The sequence below is a fragment of the Macadamia integrifolia genome, unplaced genomic scaffold (assembly GCF_013358625.1).
Source record: "Macadamia integrifolia cultivar HAES 741 unplaced genomic scaffold, SCU_Mint_v3 scaffold_189A, whole genome shotgun sequence".
NCBI classification, from domain to species: Eukaryota; Viridiplantae; Streptophyta; class Magnoliopsida; order Proteales; family Proteaceae; genus Macadamia; species Macadamia integrifolia.
The window spans coordinates 470,412-494,624 of NW_024870635.1; the positions used below are offsets into that span (position 1 = coordinate 470,412).

General features: G+C 40.3%; 2 protein-coding genes across 3 annotated transcripts; both read left to right on the top strand.

The window, feature by feature from the left end:
* The first annotated feature begins 541 nt into the window (after positions 1–541).
* On the top strand, positions 542–4,073 carry LOC122071107 (receptor-like protein kinase 7). Its single transcript, XM_042635387.1, has 2 exons — positions 542–3,331; positions 3,418–4,073. Exons 1-2 carry the CDS (start codon positions 748–750, stop codon positions 3,897–3,899), a joined length of 3,066 nt encoding a protein of 1,021 aa, XP_042491321.1. The 5' UTR covers positions 542–747; the 3' UTR covers positions 3,900–4,073.
* A 15,227-nt stretch (positions 4,074–19,300) lies between these two features.
* On the top strand, positions 19,301–23,770 carry LOC122071092 (receptor protein-tyrosine kinase CEPR1-like). 2 transcript variants are annotated; one of them, XM_042635371.1, is made up of 2 exons: positions 19,301–22,390; positions 22,643–22,769. In XM_042635371.1, exons 1-2 carry the CDS (start codon positions 19,912–19,914, stop codon positions 22,654–22,656), a joined length of 2,493 nt encoding a protein of 830 aa, XP_042491305.1. In that variant the 5' UTR covers positions 19,301–19,911; the 3' UTR covers positions 22,657–22,769. The 2 variants fall into 2 exon arrangements, with proteins under 2 accessions (XP_042491305.1, XP_042491304.1); XM_042635370.1 differs by having other exon boundaries at positions 19,613–22,390; positions 22,663–23,770.
* Positions 23,771–24,213: the final 443 nt, after the last annotated feature.

Here is a 24,213-nt window from a genome sequence, read left to right on the forward strand (position 1 = left end):
ATCTTTTGAATCTAACATGCACCCCAGCCGTGGAATCGTCACCGCCAATCGCTACCTCTTCACAGTGAATTTATGGGCCGAGCTAAAAAAGAGAAAAAGGAAAAAATCTCTTTCTTGTGATATGATCTAAGCCAGTCAAAAGGAACAGTTACTTAACTGACCTAACAACACATGATTTGTCCCCCATGATGGAGCTTTATTAAGGATAAGATTAAAAAAACACGTGTGGAAAAAGTCGATGGACCGAATAAGAACAACAATTCCGTCATCAACCGCGTAGAACAAGCTTATTTGGTATCTTTATGCTGTACCGTCCATACAGATTGATGAAAATGCTAAACCAATGGTCACAGATGATATGACCGTATAACCTGGTGTCCATTTTTCATCCCAACAGATATCCCAGTAAGATAGTCACATGGCCCACTTTTCGCCACGTGGAGGGTGATGGTGGTTTGAGACAAATACAATTAATCATCAAGGGTAAAAAGGTAAATAAAAAATTGGACCATTTTAGTCAACGATGGCGAGCCAGAAGCAGCTTCCCTTCCGTCTTCTCCATCTGCTACATCTACAGCACGCGACATTCCTCTCCTCTTCGTTCCATTTTACGATTTCCACAGGTGTGAACATGAATGCCGACTCCATTTTTGTCTCATTTCCTCAATTATTAGTCTATCTTTAAGTAAAGACCGAGATCAAAGGGGTCTCTCTCTCTCTCTCTCTACTCATTCTTCACGGCCCGCCATGTCGGCTGCAGAATTTCCCCGGCGAATCACTAGCCGGGTTTCTTTACCAATTCTGTTTCTTTTCTTCTTCTTCTCTCTTTTCTCTGTTACCCAATCAGACGATCTTGGTATCCTGATGGAATTCAAGGATGCGTTTAAGAAATCCAACACCCATGTTTTCGATTCATGGACGCCAAATAATCATCATTGCAATTTCACCGGAGTTTCCTGCAACTCGGGGGGTTCGGTAATAAGCATTGAACTGGGTAACAGCAATCTGCTCGGCGTTCTTCCTGCTGATTCTCTCTGCCAGCTTCAATCCCTGCAGAAACTGAATCTCGGATCGAACTTCCTTTACGGAAACATTGCAGACGGTGTAAGGAATTGCAGTAACTTGCGGTACTTAGATCTAGAGTCTAATTCCTTCTCAGGAGGAGTCCCTGATTTATCCAATCTCAACCAGTTAGAGCTCCTGGTTTTGAATAACAGTGGGTTCACCGGTCCTTTTCCATGGAGTTCACTGGCCAACATGACAAATCTCGTCGTTTTGAGTCTTGGAGACAATATCTTCGACAGAGCTCCATTCCCCATGGAGGTTTTGAAGCTGGAGAAGTTGTACTGGCTCTACCTCACAAATTGCAGCATCGAAGGAAAGATTCCCAACGGTATCGGAAACCTCACACAGCTCATCGATCTAGAACTCTCTTTCAATTATCTATCCGGTGAGATTCCGGCTGAGATCGTGAAACTTACGAAGCTGAGGCAACTGGAGCTATGGAAAAACGAACTGACCGGAAAATTCCCACCTGGATTCGGAAATCTCACCAATCTCAATTTCTTGGACGCCTCAGTTAATCAACTTGAAGGTGACCTCTCAGAACTGAGATCCTTGACGCAACTCGTCTCTATACAGCTCTACTACAATCAATTCTCAGGTGGGGTACCCGAGGAATTCGGCGATTTCAAGCATCTGGTGAACCTCTCTCTCTACAGCAATCAACTCACAGGCGTTCTCCCTCAGAAACTTGGGTCTTCGGTAGACTTCGATTACATCGATGTCTCAGAGAACTATTTGACAGGTCCGATTCCGCCGGAGATGTGTAAGAACGGCAAGATGAAGAAATTGCTCATGTTGCAGAACAAGTTCACTGGAGAAATTCCCGCGAACTATGCGAATTGTACCTCATTGGTTCGTTTCCGAGTGAACAACAACTCTCTTTCCGGCATCGTCCCCGCCGGATTGTGGGGTTTGCCGAATATCTACAACATAGATCTCACCATGAACCAATTCGAAGGTACTGTGACTTCCGACATTGCAAACGCCAAATCCCTTGCTCAGTTATCCCTCGGAAGCAATAGATTTTCCGGGAATTTACCCTCGGAAATCACAGAAGCATCGTCTCTGGGTTCGATCGACTTGAGCTCTAATCAATTTTCCGGCGAGATACCCTCGAGTATCGGAGCGCTACGGAATCTCAATCGTCTGTATTTACAGAACAACCAATTCTCTGGATCGATCCCTGTCTCGTTAGGCTCATGCGAGCCTCTGAACGAGATAAACTTAGCAGGAAATTCACTCTCGGGTTCAATTCCTCCGTCTCTGGGATCATTACCGGCTCTCAATTCGTTGAACCTATCGGACAACAAGCTATCGGGACTAATCCCTTCGAGTTTATCGTCGGCGAAGCTAAGCCTTTTCGATTTGTCCAACAACGATTTAAGCGGTCCGATTCCGCAGTCACTCTCTATAGAAGCTTATAACGGTAGCTTCGCCGGAAACCCCGGCCTCTGTAGCTCGGTTATCAACAACTTCCGGCATTGTTCGTCGGATTCCGGCAAAGTGGCGATCGGAACGATCATATCTTGCTTGGTAGTGGGAGTAGCCGTATTGATTGTCTCAGTTGGTTGTTTTATTTTCCTAAAGAAGCAGCAGAAAGAGGATCAAGACCGTACATTGTCGATGGATTCTTGGGATGTGAAATCATTCCATCTGGTGAGCTTCAACGAACACGATATACTGGATTCCATCAAACAGGAGAATCTGATCGGGAAAGGTGGGTCCGGTAATGTATACAGAGTGGTTTTGGATGACGGCAGAAAACTGGCAGTGAAACACATATGGAATAACACGGAATCAGGCGATCGGAGAAGCAGCAGGAGTAGCACGGCGATGCTGATGCGGAGGAGTGGATACGAAAAGGAGTTTGAGGCTGAGGTGGCGACGCTGAGCTCTATACGGCATGTGAACGTGGTGAAGCTGTATTGCAGCATCACCAGTGAAGATTCCAGTCTGTTGGTGTACGAGTATCTGCCGAACGGGAGCTTGTGGGACCGTCTGCACACGTGTCGGAAAGCGGAACTGGACTGGGAGGCACGATACGAGATCGCGGTGGGGGCGGCCAAGGGATTGGAGTACCTGCACCACGGGTGCGAGAGGCCGGTGATACACCGTGACGTGAAGTCTAGTAACATATTACTGGACGAGTTCTTGAAGCCCAGAATCGCCGATTTCGGACTCGCTAAGATCGTTCAGGCGAGTGGCGCCGCCAAGGACTCGTCTTCCACCCCTGTCATCGCCGGCACTCATGGTTACATCGCTCCTGGTCAGTTTTTTTTTTTTTTTTGGGTTAATTCTTAATTTCATTTGTGGGTTAATTCTGACTTCTTTTTTTTTTTGAAATGGGTGAAGAGTACGCGTACACGTGCAAAGTGAACGAGAAGAGTGATGTATACAGCTTTGGGGTGGTTTTAATGGAGTTGGTGACGGGGAAGAGGCCGCTAGAGCCGGAATTTGGAGAGAACAAGGACATAGTATATTGGGTAAGTGGAAGGGTGGGTAGCAGAGACAGCTTGATGGAGATGGTGGACCCAAGCATATCTGAGGAGTACAAGGAAGATGCTGTGAAGGTGTTGAGGATTGGGACGCTGTGCACGGCAAGGCTGCCGGCGTTGAGGCCGTCCATGAGAACGGTGGTTCAGATGTTGGAGGATGCTGAGCCTTGCAAGCTCATCAGCATTGCCGTCACAAAAGAAAATGACCAGTATTGCTCTTCTACTACTAATACCACAACAACTACCCTTTTCAGTAAAAATAATAGTAGTAAGAAAGAGAGGGTAATAGTGGATTTGGATGTGGAAGATGAGGAGAAGCTAGGATGTCGGAGCCCCTGAAGTAAATAATCAAATAAATCGGAAAGGAAAGTATGGCTTTGCTTTTTGGGTGTAAAGTGTAAACACGTACATGTAGATGGCGATCATTATTGTACTAGCTCATATGTAATAGAATTAAACCACCTTAAGTTGTAATAAGAGTTGCATTGAACAAGTGTAATGTGTATTTGTCCACTTGTGTCAAGATTCTCATTATGTTTTGTAAGATCAAACATCAAGAAACACGAATAATAAAGAGACAATAGATCCGTACGACATAGAGATTTAACGAGGTTCACACACCAGGGTGGTGTGCTACGTCCTCGGGCGAAGAAGAAGATGATTCACTATGTAAAAGAGAAATTACACCCTAGTAGCGGCGAGGAAAAACTCGCCCTAAAACTCTAGCTCGAAAAACCCCGGAATACAATGATTTTCTCAACAAGCAACAGTACATTATATATACTCCAAATTATGAGTTGACCCATCGGGTCACGATCGATCCTATCGGCCCAACCCCTCTGCTTCGATCACAGATCTCAGAAAATTTCTCATTCGGGTCGCCACCAAAATATGTCGATTCGAGTCAATCTTCAAAACGGGTCAAGAATTCGATACAAACTTAACACGTATAAATATGTAACTCCTGACCTTGATTAAATATGAGAAAAGGTATTCTTTCATGGTATCAGGAAGTCTTTCTGCTCTAGCGAGCTCTTTTCCTTTGTATTTCAAATCTTGATCTGGTTTCTTGATTTGAGTATGCCTTTTCTTTGCTCAGATCTTTATTTCAGATCTGGTTTTTTTTTCTTTATCTTCATCTCAGACCTTCGTTTGTGGCCTCAGATCTTCGTTTCTTGACTTTCAGATCTAGTTTCTTGGTCTTCAGATCTGGTTTCTTGTTTCTTAGCTTCAAGGTTGCAATCATCTTGGATCTTAGAACAGCTATGGCATCTCCTGCAACTTCGATCTCTGATGACTCACCTTCCGCATTTGTTGCTCCAAATGTCACGCCTCAACTGTCGCTCAAGCTCAATTCCAACAATTATATTCTATGGAGAACTCAATTTGTTCCTCTGCTTCGAGGATATAATTTGGTTGGCTACATTACTGGTGCGTTTCCACGACCTTCTGAAGATGGCTTTGCAACTCTGACCTTTGAGCTTTGGGAGTGTCAAGATCAGTTGATCCTAAGTTGGATCATCTCCTCCCTTTCTGAAGTTGTTGTTCCTCACATTGTAAGCGCTTCCACTCCTCACGAAGCTTGGAAAATCTTGGCTCAAGTTTTTTCCCCTTCGTTGCACACCAGAGTCTTAGATCTCAAAGATCGGTTGTCACGCGTACAGAACAACTCTGATTTTGTAACAAATTACTTGCTTTCGGTTCGCTCCATTGTCGACACGCTTGCGGCAATTGATCACCCTGTGTCGGATGAGGATCTTGTTCTTGCTACACTCTGTGAATTGGGAGCTGACTACCATGACTTTGCCACATCAATTCGACTTTGTGCTGGCTCAGTTTCCTTTACAGAGTTATCTGGTCTACTCATTAGTCATGAAAGCTTTCTGCATTCGATTTCTCTCGATGGATCTAGCTTGGTTATTATGACAAATGTTGCATCGGTTGGACCGTCCAACAGAACACGTGGTTCTCTGAACAACCATGGCTCTCAAAATCGCAGGGGTTATCAAAATCGCAAAGGATATCAAAATCGTAGAGGATATTAGAATCAAAATCGTGGTTACTACTAGAATCAAAACCAGTCTCCAAATCAGAATCGCTGCTCTGATTCTCCAAACCAGAACCAAAACTTTGGTTTTCAGAATCAGAATAGTCATGGAAATACTTTCAACAATGGTCCACACCAAGGTTATGGTTACAATAATCCCATGGGACATTCATCGGCCTGTGAGTGTCCTACCTCACCTACCTTTCTGAATCATCCAAGATCCTCCTGTCAAATTTGTAACACACCAAGACATATTGCCTCAATGTCCACAGCATTTAATCACACAATTGTTGTATGAGTTCTTCTACTTTTCCATCATCTTCATCTTGGCTTCTTGACTCTGGTTCTAACAGTCATCTAACTGCAGATATTAGCAATTTGGCTCTTAGTTCGCTTAATCTAGTCCTGAGCAGATCATAGTGGGCAATGGACAAGGTCTGCCTATCACTCATATTGGCTCCTCCACATTCCTTAGTTCTTCTAACAATTTCAATGTCTCCAATATCTTTTGTGTTCCTTCTATACATTGTAATTTACTCTCAGTTAGTCGATTTGCTACAAAAATGATGTCTATTTTAAATTCCATTCTCACTATTTTTTGGTTAAGGATGAACAGACAGGGAAGATACTTCACCGTGACCATAGTAAAAATGGTCTGTGTCTGATGCCGTTGTCGTCTCTTCTCTCTTCCTTGAAGGTGGCTCTCACCAATGTTCGTGCTCTTGTCACCAATTGGCATTGTCGCCTTGGTAATCCTGCTTACAAAACTGTATGTTCAATTGTTAAAAAATTCAATCTCCCTGTTTCTAATAAGTCTACAACTCTATGCGATGCTTGCTAGCGTTCTAAAAGTCACAGACTACCTTTTCAGATTTCTTTGTCCATAAGTTCTGCTCCTTTGGAGCTTCTCCATTGTGATGTATGGGGGGCAGCCCCTGTTACTTCTCTAGATAAATACAGATACTATGTGTTGTTTGTCGATGACTATATCAAATATAGCTGGCTTTTTTCCACTGCTTTAAAATCAGATGTACTCTCTGTTTTCTTCTCTTTTAAATCTCAAGTTGAAAATCATTTTGGATGTAAAATCAGATCATTACAATCTGATGGGGGTGGGGAATTTCAGAAGTTGGACCCATTTCTTGGCTAACATGGCATCTCCCACAGGCTTTGTCCACATACTCAAGCCCATAATGGTGCTGCCGAGCGCAAGCACATGCATATTATTGAAACTGGGTTTGCTCTCCTCTTTCATGCCAATTTACCATCTACCTTCTGGACTTATGCCATTCTTACGGCAACATACTTCATAAATCGTCTTCCTTCATCCTTAATAGGCCATATTAGTCCTTTACAACGTCTATTTGGAACTGTTCTAGATTATATATTTTTGCGCACATTTGGATGCAGATTATAATAGGCCACATTAGGCCTTATTATCATAACAAGCTTGAACCATGTTCTCGTCCTTGCATTTTTCTTGGTTACTCTCTTACACATTAAGGGTATAAGTGCTTAGATGCTACAACCAATCGTCTCTATATCTCCAGACATGTTGTCTTTGATGAAAATGTATTTCCTCATTCTTTTGTTCCATTGTCCTCTTCTTTGACTGCTCTTGACATAGAATAGTGGTTTCAATTCTCCCCACCAATCTTGCTTCCTTGCACTTGTCCATCATCTTTACAAAATTTTGGTCCAAGCCCAACTTTCCATGACATTTCTTAGCTCATAGTTATAGTTCCAAGCCCATCTTTGCCTAACATTTCTCAACCCGCAGCTACTATTCAAGGTCCATCTTTGCATAACATTTCTCAGCCCAATACTACAGTTCTAGACCCATCTATACCTACCAGTCCTCAGGCCACCAGTCCAGTTCGTGAGGCAGCCCATGAATCTACCTTGGTCCCTATTCATCCCATGGCTACACGGTCTCGCACTGGTGCACCTCGACGCCCTCCACCTCATCTAAATCTCACTACAACTAAGTATCCTATGTATACCGAATTTGAACCTACCTGTTACTCCCAAGCACTGAAGCTCCCTCCTTGGTGCCAAGCAATGCAAGAGGAGTTTAATGCCTTGCTCCATAATCAGACATGGTGTCTGGTTCCTTCTTGTTCATCTCAAAATGTAATCGATTGCAAGTGGGTTTTTTGCCTTAAGCGTCGATCTGATGGTTCCATTGAACGATACAAAGCTCGTTTGGTGGCTAAGGTGTTTCATCAGTGCCTCGGGCTTGATTTCGATGAAACTTTTAGCCCAATAATTGAACCAGTGACAATTCGTGTTGTCTTATCCCTTGTTGTTAGTAATGGTTGGCCTCTCTACCAACTTGATGTGCAAGATGCATTCCTACATGGGACACTCAAGAAAATGTGTATATGGTATAGCCATATGGCTTTGTTGATCCTTCATGGTCCACTCATATGTGTTGTTTGCAAAAGTCGCTCTATGGTCTAAAGCAGGCGCCTCGGGCCAAGTATAATCGATTAAGTACATTCTTAGTCTCTTAAGGCTTTCCGCCTTCCAAGACGGAGACATCTCTCTTTGTATTTCAACACGGTAGTATCATCATCTATTTTCTGGTGTATGTAGATGATCTGATTATTACTAGTTCATCCAATACTGCAATCAGCGCCCTCCTTACTACTCTGTCCAAAACATTCTCCTTACTACTCTATCCAAAACATTTGCAGTCAAAGATTTAGGACAACTGCATTATTTTTTGGGAATTGATGTATCTCGCATGCCTACAGGGCTATTTCTTAGTAAAAAAAAACATGCTTCTGATCTCCTTATCAGTACTGCTATGGATGGTGCTAAACCAGTGAATACCCCAATGTCTATTGGAATCCCTCTTACTGCTATAGTTGGATCCCTTTACCTGATGGGTATGAATATTTCTGAGTGGTTGGTGTGCTCCAATATCTAATAGTAACAGACCCGATATCGGCTTTGCCGTCAATCGTGTTGCTCAATATATGCATCGGCCCACTGATGTGCATTGGTCGGTTGTTAAATGAATATTGCGCTATATCAATTGCAATCAATTGTGTTGCTCAATATATGCATCAGCCCACTGATGTGCATTGGTCGGTTGTTAAACGAATATTGCGCTATATCAAATCATCCGTCTCTGATAGGTTATTCTTTCACACCAAATCACCCATTGTTTTAACGGCATGCTCCGATGCTGATTGGGCAGGGGGCCTTGACAATGGCAAATCCACCACTGGATATCGTGTTTTTCTGGGATCTAATCTTGTCTCATGGTCTTCTCGCAAACAGCATACCGTCTCTCTATCATCAACTGAAGCTAATTATCATATGGTAGCTGTTGTTGCTACTGAACTAGTGTGGCTTCGTTCCTTGTTTCAGGAACTTGGTGTTCCTCTTCCCTCTGCCCCTACTATTTGGTGTGATAATGTTGGCGCTACGAATCTGGTCGCTAACCCTGTTTCACTCTCACACTAAACATATTGAGAACGACTTTCATTTTGTCCGGGATATGGTTGCTATTGGACAACTTCTTGTTTGATTTATTCCCTCATTAGATCAAATCGCTGATGTTTTCACAAAGAGTCTCGTCCTCAGTTTCATACTCTCAAGAACACACTCACAATTGATGCACCCACGGTGAGTTTGAGGGGGCATAATAGAACTAAACCACCTTGAAGTTGTAATACAAGTTGTAACAGAACATGTGTACTGTGTACTTGTCTACCTGTGTCAAGATCCTTATTATGAATAAATATGTAACTCCTGACCTTGATTAAATATGAGAAAATGTATTCTTTCAATATGTAGTGTTCTCCTTCACCTTAGTGTTTCTCTTTAAGTTAGGGTTTTTTATGTGGCATGATCTTCTACGCCCCCCATGGCATGTTCTCTTTTGCCCTGGTGTCGTGTTTTGGCTAGAATGTGTTCCCTTTCTCCTCCTCCCTTTCCACCTTCTTCACAGAGATCACTACCGCCACTATCTAAAACGTCTCTTGGTTTTTGATTTTCCACCCTCCAACTAAGGAAACCTCAACCCCTTGGATCCTTTAGCAACCCTCTCCATCTTCCATTGAAGAACTTGGCGAGAAAGTGCAGCGTCTTTGCCTGATGTGAGGAGAAGCTCACATGTCATTTCGTCTAATATTCCCCAATTTGTTATATTTTCACTGGGTAAACTTCACTCCCCTCCCTTGAACTAAGGCGAAATATCACCTGGACCCACCACCTTTGGGAAAATATCACTCCCCTCCCCTACAAAAAAAAGATGTTATCTAACAGCCACCAACTATTAGTTCTGGCTGTTAAGTCAAGTTATTTTTTCATAATCCCCAAAATACCCCCTATTTGTGTAATACCTAAGCTACCCCTTTCTTTCCCACCCTCACCCTCATCCTCTGAAAAATCGAGAGAGGAGCAGAGCTACGTAACTGAGCTAAGTAACAAGATCCCAAATAAAAAGGAGGGATGATGCAAATACAATAAAATTCAAGACAGTATAGCTTCCCCATCGATCTCCAATGATGAGAACTTCGCTAATAAGAACTTCTCTGACTCATCCCATGGAAGCTCGTTGAAATTTGGGAATTTGATGTCAGATTCAAGCGAATAACTTGCAAATTCACTGCTCTCTGTCAATGAGGGCAATGATGTGTTGTCCTCCACTATACAATCCTTCGTTCCAGAAAATCCACTTTTCCTTATGATGAATTATCCAAACCCATAATTGGTTGAGGCGCGGTTGACCATCGAACTCGATCGCGATTGTTGTTGTCCATCGTTCGCTTGCAAACTCTCCTTTGAGCTTGTTAGTGGCCTTATCGTAGGCCAAAGCTACCTCCTCGGTGATGTCGAAAGTGCCAAGCCAAAGCCGAGTATGGTGCTTCGGTAGTCAAAACTTGGTAACTATGATGTGCTTGAAATTTTGCATCCCAGACCCTCCCCCAGAAAAACCCCTAATCTCTATGGGAGGGGCGTGTTTTCCTTTTTTTGAGAAAAATGTTGATACTTGTGCGTCTAAGTCGTGTGTATGAACATTTTAATTCGAATAGTAATCCAAAGATAACAGAGTTTTCTTCTCTTTCTAACTCTCAAGATCAATTGATCAAAACAACCCGAGAAAAGGTTCAGAATGAGGGGAAAATTAGGGTTTTCCGTTTTTAGGTTACATCGTCTTTCTATTTGTGCGTTTCCATTTGGTTTTTTTCTTTGATTTCTTTAGATAAGTAGAATGATGAATAGATTATGCAAGAGCAGCCATCCATGGATGCGATGAGCATTGCTTTCCACATGAGATTTCTGACGAACTACTCTTCAATCCGAGTCTCTTTTTTCATTTTTTGTCTGTTATCATTTTTTTAAGTTCCAGTCGATTGTGTGACGCAGCTTTCCGGAAGGCGATGGGTTTTCATTTCTTTTCTTATCTTGTTTAGGGTAGTTGATGAATTTGGAGGTCGATCAGATATTTTGGATATGTACCTCTACTATCTGATAATTGTTCTAAAGCACTGAACATCGATGAAGATCATCGACATTGCAGGGCCGAGAAGTGAAGAACATGTTTCTCAATTTCGTAGCTCCGCTCCTCTCACGATTTTTTAGAGGATGAGGGTGAGGGTGGGAAAGAAAAGGGTAGCTTAGGTATTACACAAATAGGGGGTATTTTGGAGATTATGAAAAAACTAACTTGAGTTAAAAACCAGAACTAACGGTTGGGGGCTGTTAAATAGCATATTTTTCTTGTAGAGGAGGGGAGTGATATTTTTCCAAAGGTGAAGGGTCCAGGTGATATTTCGCCTTAGTTCAGAGGAGGGGAGTGAAGTTTACCCTTTTTACTTGTCTTAAAAGCTGTTTCTACAACATTATCTCTAGAGATTCTATTGGTTTTGCTCATACCCTAGTTTAAAAGATTCTATCATTAAGACAACATGGTCATATTCCAATCCTTGTTGCCGGATCCTAATATCCAAACCTTGTATATCTCATGAGATTAATCTGAATGAATTTTTAATTACACAAAAATATATATGTTTAATCCAAAAATGTAGGTAATAGCAAAGTGGGGGCCAGTAAGCTCTTAGAGCTGTACATTCGTGGTGACCCATTTATATGTTTAATAAATTATCCTTATTAAATTCTGCTCATGGCCCATGTAGAGTGAGACAGACTAGTTCATTTACTTTCGGTGGGCCTCCAATATAATTTTTTGATTCATATATCAATTTATTATCACTTTCTTTATTTCGTAGGTAACTTCCCATCCTTGAGTTGGGGTCTCGAGACATCTGGTATCAGGAAAACGTGCGTTAATTTATATTTGACACAAGTTAAAGAAGTTCTTGGGTTTTGTCGGCTTTTGATGGTCGGTGCGGAAAGATTATAGCTTTTGAAATCAAAATCGATTAATTTTCAAAATTAGTATTTTAATTATTTTACTAATGGATTCATACAAATCAATACAAAGGATCGATCTCAGCTGATATCAATTTGGTAAGGGTGTCAGTCGGTTTGGTTTTGGTTACTTGGTTCCTTTCCAAATGATGGTAAGGTGGACCATAATCGAACCAAGAACCGACTCGGTTCCATATATAGATACTCAGGCCGATTCAATTCGGCTCAATTCAGTTTCAGCTCCAATTCGGTTTTGATGTGCAATTTTATTTTGGTTCTGTGTTTTACTTTTAATTCAGTTATGAAAACGGTTCCACTTTTGAACCATGACTGTGATGGACCAAATGCCATAATGAACTCAAGTTATGGGCCTTATGGCCATTGCTAATTCCAAAATTGTCTTAGCATGTAAATATATGATGATAAAATGCAAAAAAAACTTACCTCCTAAAAAAAAAAGAGCTTGGATAAAAATTCTTGAATTTTCAAAATTGAATATTGAAAAAATCCCACTTGAGTCTCAACGATATTACTATACTAGGTTTTTTTTTCGTTATTTTGGTTTTAAGACTATTCGGTTGAGCTTTGGTCCGAATCGACGGTTCTTACACCTGAAACCAAAACTGAACCGAACCAAGGAACATACTCACATACTCAAACCGAAATTTAAACCTAATTTAATTCAATTTGATTCGATTCGACTCGGTTAATTCAGCTCAATATCAGTTTTGGTATTCGATTTCAGTTCCCAATTTACACCCTTAGATCCAAGTCATAAGAATCGAATCAGAATCGATAGAGGCAGAGGTGTGATTTGAGTTTCTCTGCCGCATGCATGGAGGCAGAGGCTATTCGAGATGGAGTTCTCTTGGCTCAAAGTTTGGGCCTTTCGGCTCTATCATTCTTTAAGCTATGGACCTATGGTTGACGCCCTAAATGGGCTGATCTGTTCTTGTCATTGAGCTTCCATTTTCTCGTGTTTGGTGATTGAATCCACCTCTTTTCATTGTAAGTCTTGGGTAGGATATACTTTTATCCAGACTTCTTTTAATAAATAGGTGCTCTATTTTTTGTTTAAAAAAAAAAAAAAAAAGAACTAGGGCGAAATGGGCAAAGATAGGCCATAACTTGGGCCCAACAACTGTGTGAATGGGCCAGGTCAAATAAAGTTGTTTGTGGATCTTTCTCCTATCCATATCTCCAGTGGCAAACTCTACAGCTTTTAGCCTTTGAGCTCTCATGAATCATGAGGGTTCTGGCCAACAATCAAGACATCAAGTGTCATCCTAAAGTTAGATGTCACGATACTTAGACAGTTAGGATCATCTTGGGCCCGGGCCCACACAGGACCATGGTTTCAAGTATCAGTATTGTATCAACCGTATAGTATTGATGGTCTTTGATCTTTGATCGATCTGGATTGGTTATCCTATCATTTTAGGGGTAAAATAGTAAACAAATATACTTTAAAAAAGCAAGGGCAAAATCGATCTATATTCATTGATCCAGATCACTATCGGAAAATACCGATACCAATACCAATACCATGGACTCTAGATAGGTTACACTTCAATCTTTGCCATAATTACGTAAGCCCATATTTATGTTGCATGCTTTTTACATGTGAGTAAGAGATCTTGAGATTTACCTGTCATGAGGATGTGGGCCTTTTCAATTCTTTTTTAAAAATACTGATTTGTTTCATTTTCCATCCCTTTATTTCCTTTGCAACCAGGTAGAGCCCTTGGGTTGGCCTAGCCTGCATCAAAATAATATTTTTAAATAAATTTAATGGGCTTTTATTTCTTTTGGGTTGTTGGCCTAACCCAATATGTAGATCTTTATTTTTTTTTTTTTAATAGAAAAGTAAGATAAATATTATAGAAAATTTTAAAAACAGCCTTTGTTCGCCGTAAAGGACTTGCCATTTTGTTCAAAAGGAATAGCTTTAGATTGAATAATTCCATACAACAAGAATGAAGGGTTCTCATACTAAAGGTTCCTCGCTTATTTGTTTAATCCCATAACACTCACTATATATTTGTTACTTTTTATAAGTACATGTTGTTAGTGTGTACTTTCCTCTCACAATTTCTCTCTCTTTTTTTTTTTTTTTTTCCATCAAATACGTGGATCTTCTCTCCCTTTCTTTCTCTTCATTAAATATATCATTTCGCTACCATGTAGGATAATAAAAATATAAATAGGTAGCGTGTAGCTCTCCCTTATTTTATATGAACTACTGTGGTTTTTTTTGGTGGAAAATGAACTACTGTGGTTACTTCCATAAATAAGGCATAAATAATAAAAGTGAAAAAAAAAAAAAAAAAAAAAGTTGAAAGGGTTTCACATGACAATGTACTCTACATATTTATATGGGAAATTCTGAACTGGCGGCATAGGCTTTGCCAGCACTTTCTCTTCCTCCTACTATCACCTCTCAGCCCTCTACTGGGAGACCATTTTTTTTTTTCAGTCTCTCCATTGGCTAGGTAGCCCACCAGCTCAAAGAACATTATTTTTCGTTTGCTAACGAAAAACTCCTTGAACTTATTCAGTTTTATGGTTCAGATCCAAAAGAAAGCCTTGGTCGAGACATCAATCAACACACAGAGCCTTTGAACCCACAGAGCTACACCCAAGTGTCCACTAAGAAAGCACTCTCCCTATTAATATATAGCAAATTTAAGATCAGTATATATATATATATATATATTTATATATAATATGAGCTTGAGATTATTCGGTATGGCAATGGTAGGAGGACCTTGGTATCAGTTCTCTAGAGGGGCCTCACTTGTGCTTGCATTCACATCAAATAATATCCCATATTTCATTACCTCCTTTTCAGGATTCCTTTTATTGAGGAAGTCCAACCCATAATGGAGGTTCTCTATATAGCTGGCCCTAGCGTCCCCAAGAAATTTCCATTTTTTTCCCCATATAATCCACATAATGGTTTTTCTAGGTGATCCAAATATTTGACACATGGCAAGCGTAATTGGACCCATATTGCCGATTGATAGACCTTAAGATCTTCCATTCACATATTAAATTACTGCGGGATATTTTATAATAGTGGTCAAGTACAGTGGACATCGATATACATTGATTTTCTTGTGAAGAATAAGGACCACTAAGAAAGAGTAAATGCGCCCATTCATGATGGAGAATACAATAGAGATAAGCCAAATAATTTGATGCATAAGCTATCTAAAGAATTCTCATCTATCCAATGACTAAAATGATCAAATCACAGATTTACATGAAAAACTATTGGGCAATCAAGCATCTATCTCAAATCATTTTATTTCCAAGATTACTCTCCTTTCTTCATTGTATTTCCCTTTTTATAAATAAACTAATTCTTTTGAAAACATTCAACCAAGCATCTGTGTCATATCTTTTTTTTTTTTTTGGGTGCAAGGGACCCTCAAAAGGGAGGGGAAGAAACTGCTGAACAATAACCAAGAAAATTATTTAAAACAAATTATTTTTTAACCGATACTACTAATCGGTATCCATATCAGGTATCAACAATACCGATATGTATCATATCAACCGATTTAATACCAATACCTTGATCCATGGTGCAATGGACTATGAGATACTAATTGGTGTTACTAAAGGCCTTCACCCCACACCCCCCAAGAGCCCCCTTTTTGCTGGTCTCTTTGAACAGTACATATTCCAATGGTCTAGCGCAGATTCGGGTTCCTATGAAAACCCAGCCCATCCCATAAATCTAAACCTCTCCCCCCATGTGAAAGACAGGATTGGACCTCCCCCAGTTCTTTGCCACAACTAGCAAGTTTTACTACCTGAGGTAGCTGGTAGCTTTCCCTATGATAAAAGTAACTCAAGAAATGTTCAGCAGAAAGGAAGACAAAGGTGCTACCTTGCATTACTGGTAAAGGTAGTGGTTATTGTTTACCTTCAAAGAAAAAAAAAAAAAAAAAAAGAAGTGGTCTACATGGTGGCCATGACCAAGACGAAATACTAATAGAAACTAGGGTTTTCGGCCATTAATGATCCATGTTATTAAATTAACTTCATGTAAAAAGTAGGAGAAAGATCATTAGTAGAAAAATCAATGTTCTAGTCAGAACATTTGATTAGATGTGCAACTTATAACTTGGGATATTTTGCATTTGACAATTTATTTTATTTCTTTTAACTTTCCATATGTTTTTTAGGGATATCAACAAATTAGTTGATTCCCTAGTTAGAAAAGCTCTGCTTATATTGTGTATGACAATATGGTTTAATTCCACTCTATGGTTGATGAAGTCTTATATCTTATATCACTCACAAGTTTGACAAGTTCATCTGAATAAATTGGCTTCAATAAAAAATAAAAAAATAAAAAAAAATAAAAAGTTGTAAGCCTTCTCAATTAACTCACTCATTCATGATATACATAGCTCATTTGGGTAATTCTGACCATCAGATTGATGAATAATCCCTAGTTAACTCTTTATTGACTTAACCATATAACCAATCACATAGAGGGCTTTACACTCATTTGGTCAATCCTTCCTTTAATTCCAAACAAAATTGAAATTTCAAACTTTCTAAAAAGTATTCTCAATTCCTAAACGTGAGCATCTCTAAATACTAAAAGTTTCATATCTAAGGCGAGTTTTCAAGAAACTGCTTGAGTTTTAACAAAAGCCACTCTATGGGGGTCGTATTGATTGGTTGAAAGGCCTGAAAGAAAACGTTATTCTGAGGGAATGACACCTGTTGGCACTGGATTCAAAGGATTGGTGCGCACATTATAATATTAGAATAAGATCAATCCATGATTATATGATGATGTAGATAATTTATACACAAAATTTGAATGTCAATAAATACTTTTATTATCTAATGAAAAAAAAAAAATTTGAAACATTAATAATGGGGTTGCCACTTGAGATTCAGATACTCCACCCTAAATTGTTTTCTCATGAGGAAGTTCCATTAATAAAATACAGCCTGCTTAAACTAATCATATGCATAATAAACATTAGAAATTTGTCACTTGTATATTAAAGAAAAATATGGCCATGTTGTTCAGAGGCTTATTCACTAGTTTACTAATTATAATGGAGTTGACTAACTTGACTTGGAAGTTGGAACCTATCCACCTTCCTTTTATTGGGTATTTGTCCACTTGGAACCCGAATAATGGGGGTCATGTCCCATCAATCCTTTTGATCTCATCCAATCCCCTCCTTAACAAAAACAGAGAAAAGAAGCACTACACACTACTCAGCATATAAGGAGGTGCGATCCAAGAACGAAATATTTATATCTTTCTTCATTTTAGCACCTTTACCTCATCTTCTTAATGCGCATAAACTTATTGACACTTCCATATATCCCTCCCTCCATCACTATCTCAAGTCTCAACTACAAACAACTACAATAACAATGGAACTACTACTACCCCATGAATAGTCAAATGTAAGACTGAAGGTACCCGTAGAAGCGACACGGATTTTTACGAAGACTACCTTTAATAATCGTTGGTTCATAATAGCTATTAGTACTGGTAATCGATGCTCACGATATAATGCCACTCTCTAAAGCATATTCTTTTTTTCTATATCACTAAACCAAGTCGAGTGCTTCATGGGAGGAATAGTTTTGCCTTGCTATGATGCGCCGGACGCGGCAAAAGGCCGTGAAGAGAGAATGGATATTGTTAAGAGTCCAATTTCTGCCTTTCTATTGGTTATAAGTGACTCCTAAGCACGCCCAATTGGCATCTAAGGCCAAGAGTGGTTGTCAACTTCAAAGCCCAAAGGAATGGGTAAGGATTAGGACCCCATATTCTTTGGCTTTTCAAAGGCTATAGTGCGCTCATGATTAAGGCGCTTATTAGCAAAAGAAAAATGGCTGAGAAAAGGTGGAACAACATATGGAGATTTGCCACATCTCCAAAAAATAATAATAATAATAAATAAATAAATAAATACAACTCTCCAACACCCAATGGCTTTTACTACTGATGAGAGACTCGATAAGGTGGCATCTTGCTTTGCACCTCCATCATTGAGTGCTCTTATCCTTCATAGATTCCCCATTCATGGAGACTTTAATAGCAACTTCTTCTGGGCTTCTTGGAGGGCCAACATAACCCATCTAATATTCACTTAAACCTACTTGTGATTTTACCCATATCAACATCCCAAGGGTCAGGAGGGAGAAGACATGATAGTGAACCTGGTGAGAACTGAGAACTGAGAACTGCTCAAATTGTGAGTTTTTATCATAGAAAAAGAGAAACCCAATTAGCCAATCACCAGGTTGATGCTGTTTCAGTATTACAAAATTTTATCTAGGTTTTCACTTTTCACAATAGCAAAGGTCAAGAAATGAACTGACCTGTAGTTTAACAGCAACTTCTTCCTGGCTTCTTGGAGGGCCAACCTAAACCCACCTAATATTCACTTTAACCTAACTGTGATTTACCCATATAAACTTCCCAAGGGTCAGGGAAGATGATGCTGTAAAAAAGCAGCTTAAAAATGAGCTTTTATCATAGAAAAAGAAAAACCCAATTAGCCAATCACTAGGTTGATGCTAATTCAGTATTAAAAATTATCTAAAGTTTTCACTTTTCACAATAGTAAAGAATCAAGAAATGAAATGACCTTATAGGTGTAGGATTGTTGTGAGTGTTAAAACACATATGAGGATTCACAGACAAAAGTGTCAATGTGAGTGGGATACTTTAATTAGCTGTCTACTTATATCTTTTGTTTAAGTGTTTGAGGGGATCACATCCTTCATATGGGGTCATGTTATGACGATTAGATTCACACACAAAGTGTCAATGTGAGTGCGATGCTTTAAAAATTATTTGTCTAATTCTTTGTTTAAGTCTCGGGGGAGGAGATCGCATCCATCATCTATATTAAGATATGCTAACATAACAGTATTCTCTCCATGCTTAAACTCTTTTCTGGTTCTCTCATTAGTCATTATTCTGCTTTACTTTCTTATTTAGCCCAGATATGTCCATATCATTCTACTGCAAAAATTCTCCAAAAAAATATTATAATATTGTGGTTTATTCCCAACACATCCACACACAAGCCAATCAAGAGATGTGGCTGCCCTGTTTCTAGTTCTGCCCTTCCAGTTTCAACCTGAACCCTCCTGAACCAATCCAACTCAGGCCCCCCTGGGACATGGTGGAGACAAGAAGAACAAACAAGTTTGTGAATGCTTACCTGTTTCTTGTGACCAGGCTCTGCACTTTACTTGACCTGGTTTTGAGACGTTCAGGACTCGGTCTAGCTCCAGCATCACCATGTACACATTACCAACTATATTATTCTTTGAGCAAAAGTTTGAGGTCCACATCCACTTTTGACTGAAACCAAAACAGACCCAAGTCACAAAGGAGATACAGAAAGGGCTGAGGTGGAAATGAGAGACTAAACAAAACCATGAGACGCTTTGGCCCCATTTGACACTTGACATTCATACCCTTACCTGACTGGATCCAATGAGAAACCTTGCTGAAACGGCTACAGTTAACAGACTAACCACCTAACTGTTTAACTGCTGCCGAACCACCCAGTCCCCCAACAAACATATTTTAGAGCTTAGGGGGCATAAACGCCAAAGCCTCTTTGAACCAACGTATGCAACTCTTTTTGAGTCTAATTTGTTGTCTTAAACCTCTACCACTTATTATTTTAATATTTTCCTGCATGCATCTCCTTAACTCCTTTTATTTTTATATTTTTATAAACACTGCTTAATATTGCTGCAACCCAAATAATACCTCAGCCCTGCCATTTATACTTCCATCTCTTCCTCTTCCCCTGAGGCAGAACCCACCACCAATTCTCAACTCTTCACTCTCCATATTATCTCTTTTATTTTTATTCCCTGATCAGCCTTACCTGCTGTATGATGGGTCTCTTGTCTCCAATTCTCTTCCTCTTTTTGTTATTTCTTTCTCACTTCAGTTTCTGCTCCCAAGCCACTGAGGTTAATCAGTCTCAATTCTTCACTCTCATGAAGCATTCACTCTCAGGAAAATCTTTGTCTCATTGGGACGTTGAAGCTCCCTACTGTAATTACACTGGAGTCAGCTGCAACAGTGGTGGAGATGTTGTGAAGATTGATGTGTCCGGGTGGTTCCTCACTGGATATTTCCCCGCTGATATCTGCACTTATCTACCACAACTTCGTATTCTTCGTCTTGGGAAAAACCTCCTCCGTGGTGAGTTCCCAGCTAGCATCGTCAACTGTTCTCTCTTGGAAGAACTTAATATTACAAAGTCATCTCTCACTGGAACACTGCCGGATTTCTCACCTATGGCATCTCTCCGACTGCTCGACCTTTCATACAACCACTTCACAGGGCAGTTCCCGATGTCTGTCATGAACCTTTCCAATCTAGAATTGCTCAATTTCAATGAGAATATTAATTTCACCCTGTGGCAGTTGCCAGAGAACATATCCCGGCTGACAAAACTCAAGTCCATGATCTTGTCAACAGCTATGGTGCATGGGAAGATTCCACCAACGATTGGGAACATGACTTCACTCATCGACCTTGAATTGAGTGGAAATTACCTTGTCGGTCAGATTCCCGTTGAGATTGCAAAACTCAAGAACTTGCAGCTGCTGGAGCTTTACTATAACCAGCTCACCGGTGAAATACCAAATGAGTTTGGAAATCTCACACAGCTCATTGATTTGGACATGTCCGTCAATCGACTGACTGGAAAGATTCCAGAGTCTCTCTGTAAGCTTCCGAATCTTCAAGTACTGCAGCTTTACAACAACAGCCTCACCGGAGAAATCCCAAGCATGATTGGGAACTCTACTACTTTGAGGATACTATCCCTCTATGACAATAACTTGACAGGAAAAGTGCCTCCATATCTCGGGGCTTCATCCAAGTTGATTGCTTTGGACTTGTCAGAGAACAGCTTATCAGGGGAGTTACCTCCAGAGGTTTGTAAGGGAGGTAAATTGATTTACTTTCTTGTCTTGCAAAATCAGTTCTATGGTCAGCTGCCTGAAACTTATCAGAGATGTCAGTCTCTTCTTCGGTTTCGAGTTAATTCCAACCAGCTGCGAGGCTCAATCCCTGAGGAGCTTCTGGGTCTTCCCCATGTATCGATCATTGATTTGAATTCCAATAATTTTGAAGGTCCAATTGCAAGGACAATTGGAAATGCCAAGAACTTATCAGAGCTGTTTCTACAGGGGAACAGGATTTCAGGTGTTATACCACTAGAAATCTCTCGTGCTGGTAATCTGGTGAAGATTGATCTGAGCAACAATCTCTTATCTGGACCTATTCCCCCTGAAATTGGCAAACTCAGGAAGTTGAATCTATTGCTTTTGCAAGGTAACAGGCTAAATTCATCAATTCCGGATTCGCTTTCTTGCTTGAAATCTCTTAATGTTCTTGATCTCTCCAACAACCAACTGACCGGACCCATTCCAGAAAGCCTCTGTCAATTGCTTCCCAATTCAATCAACTTTGCAAACAATCATCTCTCAGGTCCAGTTCCTCCCAACCTGATTAAAGGAGGATTAGCAGAAAGCCTTTCAGGAAATCCAGATCTCTGTGTTTCTGTTTATTTTAATTTGTCTGGTACAAAGTTCCCCACCTGTCCGCAAATTAACAGCCGCAAGAGAGTGAGCTGTATCTGGGCAATTGGGATTTCAGTGGTAGTTGTAGTTATTGGAGCTATCCTGTTTCTTAAACGTAGGTACAGTAGAGAGAGAAAAGTGATGGAACAGGATGAGATATTGTCTTTGTCCTCCTTCTCATATGTCCAAAACTTCCATAAGGTCAGCTTTGATCAGCATGAGATCATTGAGGCCCTGGTAGACAAGAACATTGTGGGGCATGGAGGATCAGGGACTGTGTATAAGATCCTGTTGAACAATGGAGAAGCAGTTGCAGTGAAGAAAGTGTGGAGTCAAAAGACAAAGGACCCTTCAATAGAGGATAATTTTTTCCTAGATGGGGGACTAAAGACGGAGGTAGAGACACTGGGGAGCATCAGGCATAAGAACATCGTCAAGTTGTACTGCTACTTGTCCAGTTCAGATTTGAATCTGTTGGTTTATGAATATATGCCAAATGGAAACCTATGGGATGCACTTCACAGAGGGAAGAGTATACTGGACTGGCCCACCCGACATCGGATTGCACTTGGGATTGCACAAGGTCTGGCTTACCTTCACCATGATATTAAGCCGCCGATCATTCACAGAGATATCAAATCAACCAACATCCTACTCAGTGCAGAATACCAGGCCAAAGTTGCAGATTTTGGTGTCGCCAAGGTCTTGCAAGCAAGAGGAGGAAAGGATTCCACTACCACTATTATTGCTGGAACGTACGGGTATCTCGCTCCAGGTAATCAAGTTACAATTCAAGCAGTTTGACTTCAACTACACTGTTACATATGGGCTTTTTACTGCTACTGTTTTCCCTAGAATATGGCCTTTTACTGGGTTTGGGTTGTTTATAGATCGCGTGAACCATCTGCATCATTTAAAATTACACTTTTCTTGTCAAGCTCATCTATTTTCCAATTGATCAATTCACATATCATTTCTGGTATTAATCATTCACTCTTCAACCCTGCTAATCTTACAATATTCATAGTCATTGACATTTAATGACAGAGTATGCATACTCGTCAAGGGCAAAGGTCAAGTGCGATGTCTATAGCTTTGGGGTAGTGCTCATGGAACTGATAACAGGGAAGAAGCCAGTGGAGCCAGAGTTTGGGGATAACAAGAATATCATATACTGGGTCTCATGCAAGGTAGAAACCAGCAAGGACGGAGCAATGGAGGTCTTAGACAAGAGATTATCAGGGTTATACAAGGATGAGATGATACAGGTGCTCCGGATTGCCATTCGTTGTACCTACAAAGCCCCTGCCCTCCGTCCAACAATGAAAGAGGTGGTTCAGTCACTAACTGAGGCAGACCCTTGCAGGTTCAATTCTTGTAAGTCGTCAAGCAAGATCAAATAACCATCCAATGCCACCAAGATTAAGAATGCATCTGAGTTATGACTAATAGAAGGAACCTGACAGGGGATAAGTAGAAGTACCATGGGAACTAGAGAACAGTATGCTCTTCAAACTATTGGGATAATGTTCTTGAAGAACAGTTTTTTTACTCTCACTGTAAATAAAATAGGTAAACTTGGAGAAAAAGAAACATAGAAAATAAAGCAGCAGAGAGATTCTGTCTTTCCCCCCCCCCCCCATCCCCTTTTTTTAGTATGTGAGAATTTGAGCACTATAACTGCTTCATAATAACGTACAGCATCTCTCTCTCTATATATATATATATGTGTGTGTGTGTGTGTGTGTTTGTGTGTGTGTGGTTGAGAGCTATTTTTCTACTATTTTGATCTCCCTCTATTTGATGTGAGTAATACAGAAAAAAGACTCAGAAAAGCAGAAATTTTGGAGAAGGATGGAAGGTTGTCATTTTGCAAGGTTCTTTTTGAATGTAAGTGGGTTCCTGACTTTTGAATTAAAATGTTAAGATTCCTTGGGATGGCCCAGTTCAAATAGCTATCCATTGTAATAAAGATGGAAGGACTATATTTGAGTGATGAGCATCTATGTCTTTGTGAGGGTGATTATATTGTTGAAATGGGTTGAGAACTGAGAAGAGCAAAAGGAAGAAAAAGCAGTTTGCTTCATTCACCATAGATAGTGTCCCATGAACTTCACTTACAAGTATGAAACTCTTTGTTTATTTAGAGGTGTTATTGAGTGACAATTAGGCTGCTTCCACTGTTAGAAAGTATTTTGCCCATCCATTACACTAATTTATAATTCTACATCCACTGGTAAAAGCTTAGATGTCCTAAACCACCAAATTGATCAAATGAAAGCATTTTAGTCATGTCAAGAGTTGAATCTAATTTGGTGGGCTCGTATGTCCATGAGGTGAGGCATGGGTTTTTGGGTCCACTGGGGAAGAATAGGATTCAAGCGTGATAGAGAGGTACTTGGAAAAATGGACTCGCTTTTCCCACGGTGGAATGCCATCATGGAAAGCAGAGTGTCTTTGATAAAAGAAAGAAGCATCTGTTACAGTCATACAGCCACAGCCACCTTCATGATGGTTACCGAAGAACAAATCATTTGAAGCCCACGCCAGGCTCCAACCTGTCATGGCCTCATTGCCTATAGCGACAAAATCTTCTTA

Excerpts from the sequence above, each read along its gene's own strand:
- LOC122071092 (XM_042635370.1), top strand. The coding sequence starts at position 19,912 with ATGATGGGTCTCTTGTCTCCAATTCTCTTCCTCTTTTTGTTATTTCTT. Across the intron at positions 22,391-22,662 it reads GTACGGGTATCTCGCTCCAG|AGTATGCATACTCGTCAAGG; the intron begins GTAATCAAGTTA and ends ATTTAATGACAG.
- LOC122071107 (XM_042635387.1), top strand. The coding sequence starts at position 748 with ATGTCGGCTGCAGAATTTCCCCGGCGAATCACTAGCCGGGTTTCTTTA. Across the intron at positions 3,332-3,417 it reads TCATGGTTACATCGCTCCTG|AGTACGCGTACACGTGCAAA; the intron begins GTCAGTTTTTTT and ends AAATGGGTGAAG.